Source organism: Condylura cristata, unplaced genomic scaffold (assembly GCF_000260355.1).
Source record: "Condylura cristata isolate star-nosed mole 26May11 unplaced genomic scaffold, ConCri1.0 scaffold00004, whole genome shotgun sequence".
NCBI lineage: Eukaryota > Metazoa > Chordata > Mammalia > Eulipotyphla > Talpidae > Condylura > Condylura cristata.
In genome coordinates, this window is record NW_004567105.1 from 70,941,161 (window position 1) to 70,950,885 (window position 9,725).

At 43.1% G+C, this 9,725-nt stretch overlaps 1 protein-coding gene across 1 annotated transcript in view; it reads left to right on the forward strand.

Moving 5' to 3' along the window:
• The first annotated feature begins 6,724 nt into the window (after positions 1 to 6,724).
• Positions 6,725 to 9,725, forward strand: part of SUSD5 (sushi domain containing 5) — a 36,895-nt gene continuing 33,894 nt past the window's right edge. Inside the window, 3 exon segments of the mRNA XM_004676639.1 lie at positions 6,725 to 6,745; positions 7,083 to 7,446; positions 7,449 to 7,544. Of these exon segments, the coding sequence (XP_004676696.1) occupies positions 6,725 to 6,745; positions 7,083 to 7,446; positions 7,449 to 7,544 (481 nt within the window).

A 9,725-nucleotide genomic window follows, 5' to 3' on the forward strand; every position in this document is an offset into this window, starting at 1 on the left:
CTGCTCCCCACTCTGTCTCTGGTGAAGCCTCTCGCCACCCTTGAGCCTCTGGCCTGTACCCCAGTTCTTTATGTACAAATAAATAAATCTTTAAAACAAAAAAGAAAAATTACCTAACTGCAGCTGGGCGCAGTGGCACGCGCCTGTAATCCCTGCTATTTGGGAGGTTGACGCGGGAGGATCGCTAGTTCAGCAGTTCTGGGCATTGCACCTAGGTGTCCGCACGGATCATTGTACAGGTGGTGACCTCTCCGGGGGTGGAGGTCTTCTGAAGCTGGCCGGCCCAGGTCAGTACACAGCCGGGAGCAGAGAGAAAAATTACCTAACTGCCTACCGTGAGAAGGACACTTATGACTCCGAGGCCTTCTGTGTGGCGATGCTGTCCCGGCTCAATTCTCTTTCATGGCCTCTTATGGTGACGCCTGATCAAGGCAGGGTCTCCACATAGCTGAGGAAAACTGACATGACAGCTAGGGACCTAAGTATGACAAGGGGAAGAGGAACAACCCAGAAGAGACAAACAATGGGGAACAGAATAACTTCAAAAACAACGTTATTATCCTGACAGAGATGAGAGAAGATACTATTCTCAAAAAACATAGAATAGGGTATAGTTACAAGAAAGAAAAGAAATATTTAGAGTAAAAGAAAAAGCTTCTTGAAAATTAAAAGATGATCTTGAAATGAAAAACTCAATCAACCATCTTGAAAGTCAAATTAAGAAAATCTCCCAGAAAGTATAATTGGAAGATAAAAGGATAGAAAATAGGGGAGAAAAAAGAAAGAGTGTTCCATGATACTCAGCATATTCAAATTAGGAAATAAGAAAAAGATAGAGTAAGGAGAAGGGAGAAGAAACACCATCAAATAAAGAAGACAAAAAAAATTTCCTATTATTATAGATTATCTCAGCTTTCTTGAAATTATGAATTATACATATATTGCAGTTCATTTAAGAATTTAAGAAACATCCAGAAGTTTAGTTTAGTGTAAGTGTTAGTTTACCATAAACTTATATTTGTGTGCTATTCAGAAAAAAATAAAATATCCTTTAAATAATGTTACACGATTCTTCTCTGACAGAATGAGCTTCTAAAAGAGTTATCTTAATTTCATGATGGATGAAAAAAATTGGACTATTCTTGAAATTAACTGATTTTCTTTAAAACTTAAAAAGTAAAAGTCATCAGATTTAAAGTATCTGATGACACTGGGTAAAACTAATGGACTCAACACATGTGCAGAGGAAAACTTAAAATAAAAAAATGAATGAAATTAATTTAGAACAGTCCTTTGATCTAATTGAAAAGTGATGTTTTTAAGAATATGTAAATAGACCTTCTGCATTGCACATGTTAAAATACTGTCTTTAAGCCATGTTCTTAAAATAACTGCCACTTTTGAAAGGGTTGTTAATGCCTCTTCAGCAGATTCAAATATTCTGAGTTTCCTGTTGTCAGTGATGTCCCTTAGCCCATGATGAATGGTAAATGTTAAGAAATATTTTGGGTAACTTCGATGTTTATTATGAACTATATGAGAGGTGGAAATATAGTACTTAACTTTTTATTAAATATGCATTTTCTTTCTTAAACTCATTGCCACCAAAAGAGTTTATTGCAACATAAAAAGTCACCCAATAAAATAACTAAATAGTTATAGATTTACACCACATAATAAATGAACACTCCTGGCCCTCCCTGGTGGCACAGTGGGTTAAAGCACAACACTAAGAAGCTAACGCCACTTCAGCATGAGTTCAATCCCCTGCCCTGGAGGTGACCACATGGCACGGCAGACCTCTCCTGACCTACCCGCTGCTCCCCTCAGCATTGTACTTTGTCAATCTGCCTGTCTGCTCCCCACTCTGTCTCTGGTGAATCCTCTCACTATCCCTGCACCTCTGGCCTGTACTCCAGTTCTGTATACGTAAATAAATAAATCCTTAAAAAAAAAAAAAGGGGGCACTCCATGGTGCAGGCTCATTCTATGTAACTACATACCAGGATATCAAAAGAGAATCCTCAGTCTCTATTTTCTGCAGATACTTCAAGTTAATCTAACCTCTCACACCCCACTTTTCCTGATGACCTGCTAACTGGTATCTTTATTCCCCTTATAGACCACTGAAAAGCTGCCTAATACACCGAGTGACAGGCAGTGGCTGTGAACATATAGCCTGTAGTACAATATACTGTTCTAATTTATTATTAGGTATTGCTAATTTCCATGGTGCCTTATTTATAAAGTCAGCTTTATCAGAAGTATGCATGTGTAAGGAAAAACATAGTACATATAGGTTCAACAGTCTCTGTAGTTTCAGGTGGTCTTGGAGCACTTGCTGCACAGAAAAGAAGTGACTGGTGGAAATGGTTTGTTGTTGTTTTAAAGATTTATTTATTTATGCATACAGAACTGGGGTAAAAGCCAGAGGTGCAGGGGCAGTGAGAGGATTCACCAGAGTCAGAGCAGGGAGCAGAACAGGCACATCAACAAAGTACAGTGCTGAGGGGAGCAGTAGGTGGGTCAGGAGCGGTCTGCTGAGCCATGTGGGGCACCTCTGGGGTCAGGGATCAAACTCCCACTGAAGCAGCTGCGGCCAGCTTGCAGTGCTGCGTCCTAACCCACTTGCCACCAGGGAGGGCCCAGAAATGGTTTGCTTTTAATCCATCAGCAAAAATAACCAGAAGCAGTTTGTCACATCTGAGGAAGGACTGCAGCACACTTTCACTGATTTATGTCAGGCCTCTATCTAGAGACAGATTGACATCCATGTACTGCCACCATGACTAACTGTGGAGGGTCATTCGCTATGAGGAAACCCAGAAGGCTTTCAGCTCTAAAAGCAGTCCACAACAATAGGAACCCCACAACATCCAGGCAGCAGTTCAAACTGCCTCCCCACTTAAGCAACAACACAATATGGGCAGACATACCTTGTCAATATTGTGGGGTCAGTTCCAGACCACCGTGAGAAAGCAAATATCAAAAGAAGGCCAGCGACACAAACTCTTTGATTTCCTGGTGCCTATAAAAGTTATGTTATATGGTAGTCTATTAAGTATGATATAACATTAAGTCTAGAAAAACAGTGTTATTAAAAAAATATGAATCAGACAAAGATAAAAGTGAGCCCGGCTGTTGGGAAAATGGCACCAAATGATTTGCTTAACGCAGGTTGCCACAAACCTTCAATTTGTAAAAATGAAACACTGTGTCTGCAAAGCACGCTAAAGCAAAACACAATAAAATGAAGTATGCCTGCACTTCACATGCTTGTGAAAGACACACCCGTAGGAGTGTGCGCAAGCTGACCAGTACACCTGCAGAGCAGACCCTGGAGCTTTAGGATAGGATCAACTTTTCTATACCTGAGAAGCAGTTCCTACCTGGCTACCAGGCCCCGATAGAGATGCACTGCTTGATCACAGATGCCATGTGATCTGAAAACTTCTCTGATCTCATGAACGGGCAGTTTGGATCCTAAAGAGTTTTACTACACGCCCCATTACCCAGAAGCAGGAGGATTGGTGGAAAGGTGAAGTCTCAAAGTGTCAGCCAATAGGAGGCACCAGGAGGAAATAGAAGGATAGAAGGAAATAGAGATTGAGATATTTCTTCCCACTCTCTCCCTGCCAGGCCATTGGTAGTAATTTTATTCCTCTTCTTATGTCTTCTGCCCTTTCCAGGGCTGCTTTCAGGACCAGAGCTCTTGCTGGATTTTTATAATAACAGCTCAAACTCCCCTCCTGCTGTCAGGCCTCTGAGTGGCCAAGGTCCTGCCACTTGGTAGTCCCAAGACCTATAAATCCCTTAATGGGTCTCTCAACCCTCCCCACATCTCTGAATGTGGCCCTTTTATTAAATGCTCCTCTCTTAAGCCTATTTATTCTTTAGGGCAAGGACTGAATATATTAATGTTGAAATATGTTGTTGAAGTATAAACAACATTCAGGGACATACACAGATGTTGATTATACAGTTTTGGGAGGTTTTGCATCCTCTCACCATGATCTGGAACATTCCCATTAAGGCAGAAGTGCTTTGCTTTCACACCCTCTAAGAGATAACCACTATGTTGATAGTTTGCCCCATGGATTGGTTTTGCCCTTTCTGAAATAATCATATTGAGAAGCAAAAGGGCATTTTGGAATCCTGCTCCTCAGTCTGACTGGCTGAAAGGAAGTTCAATGTCCCAGCTGAGAACAGAATCAGAATTGTATGGCCCTGTTCTGTGAAGAGGTCATGCCAAAAAGTCCATATACCTGCCTGTGGGGAAATGAAATCAGGTCCAGTGCCAGCAGAAGGCAGTTAAAGAAGGATAAAGCAAGTATATAATCAAGAATCTTTTAAGGAGAGTAAAGATAAAGTTTACTATCCTGAAGTCTTATATCCCCTCCAACACATCCCCATGCCAGTACATGTCATCTTGATAGACAGACAGATAGAGAGACAGATGGATAGATGAGATTTCACACATCTGGGTTGGTGGGGACCTTACATCTACAGTCTTTGAGTTCAAATAATGAAGAAAGTTTGACATTTGTAGGCTCAAGTGAGAGCCTACAAGTGAAAACCAGAAATCCTTGTCAAAAATTAATGTATTGCTTGGTCACTTCACCCCTTGACATAAGAAAATGATGATTCTCTTCTTTCCTAAGTTTTGTAATTTCACTTAAACTTGTGACTGGCAGAGCATCTCTCGCAGAACAAAATCTGTCAGGCTATTTGCAGGTTCGACTTCTCACTTCGATGACCTAATAAACTCCTTGTCTGATTGTCATTATTACTGAGATTTTTTTTTTCAGTCTATAATGTAAATGGAATCATACCACATGACCTTCAGTAAGGTTTCTTTCACTCAGCATAAGATTTCTGAGATTCACCCCTGTTATTAAGTGTAAGTGACTCATTCCTTTTGTGTATAGTAGGATTCTTCGTGTGAACATGGCACCATTTGCTATTCAACTGCTGGTGATAATTGTGTTGCTTCTTTTAATCATTATAAATAAAGCTCCGTAAAATCCATAAACAAATCTTTCTAGATAAATGTTTTTGTTTCCATTGAATATACAACTTGGAATGGAATTTTTGTGTCACTGGGGTGGTATATATTTAACTATATATGAGATTTTTCTAAGGAAGTTGTATCAATTAAACATTTAGGGCAAACTACCTCCTCAAACTAGGACAGACCAAGATAAATCTAAATAAAGACATTTTAAATCTCATCAGGACTAGGTAGTACCAAGTAACTGCCTAGTCTAAAAACATTACTAGGCGCATCTCCTCCGTGAGTCAGATGCCTTCTGAAAATGTCCTCTCCATTCTCAGCAACAATGAGGCTTGAAATGTCCCCTCCGGCTCAGACATGTGAAATATCACTCCTTAGGTTACCAGATAGCTGTTAGAGAAGCAGCTAAGAAAATTAATTTACATTTACATGTGAATTATTGGCAGGTCTCACTGCATATAATACCCTAGACTATTTGTATTATAAAAGTAAAATTTAAACTCTTGGGTTCTGAATACAGAATTGAGACGATCAGAGGGGAAGAAGTGTGGGAGCAAAGGTTAGAGGAGTCTAAATGGACAGTATTAACAGTATCCTTGAGTGATGGGTGTGGTGTGGTAACAGACATTTGAAAAGATGTTGGTCTGCACTCCTAAACCAGAGTGTTGCAAACAAACATTACTTCAATTTAAGAAGAAGTTTAGGGTCCTCCCTGGTGACGCAGCGGGTTAAAGCACAGCACTAAGAAGCTAAAGCCACTTCTGCATGAGTTAGATTCCCGACTGCCCCGGAGGAGATCCACATGGCGCGGCAGACCTCTCCTGACCCGCCTGCTGCTCCCCTCAGCAGTGTACTTCGTCGATCTGCCTGTTCTAGTCCCCACTCTGTCTCTGGTGAATCCTCTCACCCTCCACATCTCTGGCCTGTACCCCAGTTCCATATGAATAAATAAATAAATAAATAAATCTTAAAAAAAAAGAAGTTTAAAAAATAAAACTAAATGAAAGCAAAAATTTATGTCACGAGGGGATTAATCATTAGTACCAGTCTTGTAGCTGACATCTGGGAAGAAGAAATCACTTTTGGTGCCCTTCAAAAACTAGGTAAGCTCAAAAGTGACACCTGTGGTAAATCATATAGAGTTCAAATCCCAGTCAAAAGACTAGGTGATCTTCCCATGTTTCTGTCCTAACTCAATGTCCGGGGACCATCATGTGTTCCCTTAGCACCAATCATTTGTTCAGTTTTCCTTAAATATGTTTTAAGTGTGAGCATTTTAAGGACAGACTAGCCTCTTTCAGAATCCTGCTCAGGGGCACATTTTTTTTATGTCTACTGTGAGTGGCACATTTTTTTTATGTCTACTGTGGCACATTTTTTTTATGTCTACTGTGATAAAGATTTATTGATATCTACTATTGATAAAGATGGAGGGGGGTTGTCAAAGGTACAGTGCCCCCTGAACCCCACCTATGACAATGCTGGTCTTTACTACTTCCCAGATGAAGAATATAAATTCTTCTTCCTCCACTGAATAGTGCTGATTCTAGGTGATGGGCAGGCAGTGATCTGGAAGACAGATTTTAGTTCAGGGCAGGGACCCCTGCAGCAGAATTCACTGGGACACTTATTTAAGGTGTCGCTCCCCAGCAGAGACTGAAAGAAGCAAGAGGAGCCCAGGCAAGGAGCCCTGATTTGGGAGACCCGATAATGCCGACACCCGCCAGCGCGGTCGGTGTTCTGTCAGAAATGTTACAGCAGAGAAGTTGGCTTCTCCAAGATAATCCCTCTCTGAGTGATTTTCGAGTTCTGCTTTTAGGGTAGAGGAAGCTCGCTACTGTGGGCGCTTCACTTCTTAGACGCCAGCAAGTGAAAGTCTTCTTTTTCATAAAAATGTTCCTCCTGTATCAGAAGGACGCCAGCTGGAAAGTCATGCGACAGAGGACAGACTTAGGCATCTGTTTGTTTAAGGGCCCTCCCGGAGGGGCTCTGCCTCTCAGACTGCGTCACCCTTTTGCAAAGGGTCCCCTTGGCAGGCGGGGTTCCCTCCCGCGGGCTCTGGCTCTAGCAGCCAGCCCGCCTCCCCGCGCCCTCACCCTCCGCCTCGGCGGTGCACCGAGAGAGCTCGCGGTCCGGCGCAGCCTCTTTTGGCACCGAGGACTCCAGGTGCCCAGCACGAAGGCGGAGCCCGGCTACAGCCGCCTCTCCGGCGCCAAGGGCCAGGCCCCCGGGACTTCGGGGCCCCAGCGCTGGGTCTCTGGTGTCCCCGACCTCCCCAGACTCTCCGCGCTCCTCCCTCTCCGCCAGCTGGGCGCGAAGCCTGCGACCCGCGAGCAGAGCGCGGCGCCCACGACCGGTGGCGCCGGCAGGGCAGTGCCGGGCAGCCCCCAGTGCAGCCAGCGCCCTCCCTCGAGCCCGCCGGCCCGTGGACGCCCGACCATGGCTGCTGAGGGCCTCGGCCCAGGTGCCTGGCTCTGGATGTCCGCGCTGCTCCTGCTGGCTGTGCCGCGCTCCTCGGTGCGGGCCGACGGTGAGTGTCCAGGGGCGCAGGGTGGCGCATGGGGTGTGGGTGGGGAAGCGAAGCTCGCTGGGGCGACTCCCTTTCGAGCTCGGGGAACAGCAAGCCTGGGAGGGAAGGAAGCAGGGGCCCTCTCCTGGCTCGCCTAGTCACCGTGCGCCCATTTGTCCCTTTGGTCCAGCAATCTCCTTTCATCGAGGGCGCGAGCGCGCACCGGAGAAAACCTGTACCTGTGTCTCGCAGCTCTGTCTCTAACTTGCCCAAGATTCCCATGAAAGTTTTGAAAATGCAGTCACTTCTAGGGTGCCCAAGAACCTCTTCTGCGGAGATACATACACTCTTTCACGTCTAATAAATGTGTTTCACCGGCAAGACGCGTGCCTGGAAAACTCCCTTAATAAACTCCCTCAATATTTTGACTTGGTCTGGAAAATCTGAAAGATGAAGGGCAATCAATTTGGCAAAGGGGAGAGCAGTGTTCTGAGCAGAGGGGCTGGCACGTGCGAAGGCCTGAGAGTGACAGAGAAAATGGAAAATGACAGGGTGACTGGAGCAAGGGGAGGATGTCGTGAAACTTGAAGTAGAGACGACATTATTGCAGGTTCTGAGAATAGACCCTTTTTGTGTGTGGTTTTGAACCGAAATTCAACTTTCAGTACTTCCTGCAAACTAGCAGAATCTGAACCCAGTATCAATTCAGAGCTGAACAATCTAATTTGATTTTTAAAAATGTACTTTGCTTTTTGAATCAAATCCCTGTTGACTTGGTGCAGGAGGATCTCAAAGAATAGAAGCCAGTAATCGTCATATCTTGGGGGTGGGGGGCTTGGAGGCGGGAGGTCAGGAGATGCAAGTTTGTGACAGATTAGAGTGGTGGAGGAATGCCCTGGGCTGATTTAGAATGTTCTTATTTTTAGGATTCTTTGTATTTTTGTGTTTGTAATGCCTCCTGTTATTTAGCAAACAATATTGGGTGAAACTGGAGATGGGATAAAAAGAAGCATGGTGATTAGAGAAAGGGGAAAGCAGAAGCAAAAATACTAATGATTCACATAAAATTTCTGATTTTAAATGTACAATTCAATGGTTTTTAGTATACTCATTATACTGTGCAGCCATAACCACTAACTCCTGAACATTTCCCTCATGCAAAAAAGAAATCCCATACCTATTAGCAGCCCATCACTGTTAATTCTTCAGTGTACTTTTTCTTACATTGACTCATGAAAATGAGGTTGATTTTAAAGAATGCAAGTAGCGTACATTGCAGCCAGTACTGACTTTTGAACAATGTATACTATTCTACCAATTTTAATTCCTCTTAAAGAAATTCCTCTGCAATCCAGGAAGTTTTAGAGCTTCACCCCCATCAAACTGCTTAAGTAGAATGCCATATAGACGTGGGTCCATAGGCTGAGCCTCTGTGGCTTGATGTGTGCATACAAAACTGAAGGCAGAAATATCATAGGACAGGGTAAAGTGATGACAGCCCCCAGAGGACTTTCTTGCATGTTTACTGCTCACCAGAATCACCTCTGACTCTCCCTTTCCTTCTCCCTTCTTCCCCAGTGGAGAGTTACAGATAATCTTGCCTTCAAGAAATTCCATTTGCTGAGCTTCAACTTTTATAATGGAGTCATTGAAGAATTATAACATATATTATGAAAGGATCTTTTTTTACTAAATATATGTTTAATTACCACCACTTTCCATATTGTGTTATTTGTGGACTACAGTGATGGGAGGAGAAAGAAGAAATGTTCAGCTAAACTGTGATGCATTACAGACATTTGAAGGGAGAAAATAGGAAATTATTTCTAAACTATGAGGCAAGGGGTTAAACCCAAATTAAAAAACTCAGTTTATATTTGACTAATTAGGTATACATTTTATAATAAATAACACCTACTGCTATACTTTTGAAATGGAAAAAATCTTCACATTAACTGAGTGCAAATTAACTGTTTGAATGATGCTAATAGGAAAAAGTTCATTAATTGAGCAGTTTATTACCGACTATCTGCTGTGCAATAGATACTACACAAACTACTTCTTGTGCAAAAATGGGTCCTCGCTATCTCAGAGCTTAAAATTCCACGGGGGAGAGTGTTATTAAAAATAAATACATGAGGGCCCTCCCTGGTGGCGCAGCGGGTTAAAGCACAGCACTGAGAATCTAAAGCCGCTTCCACA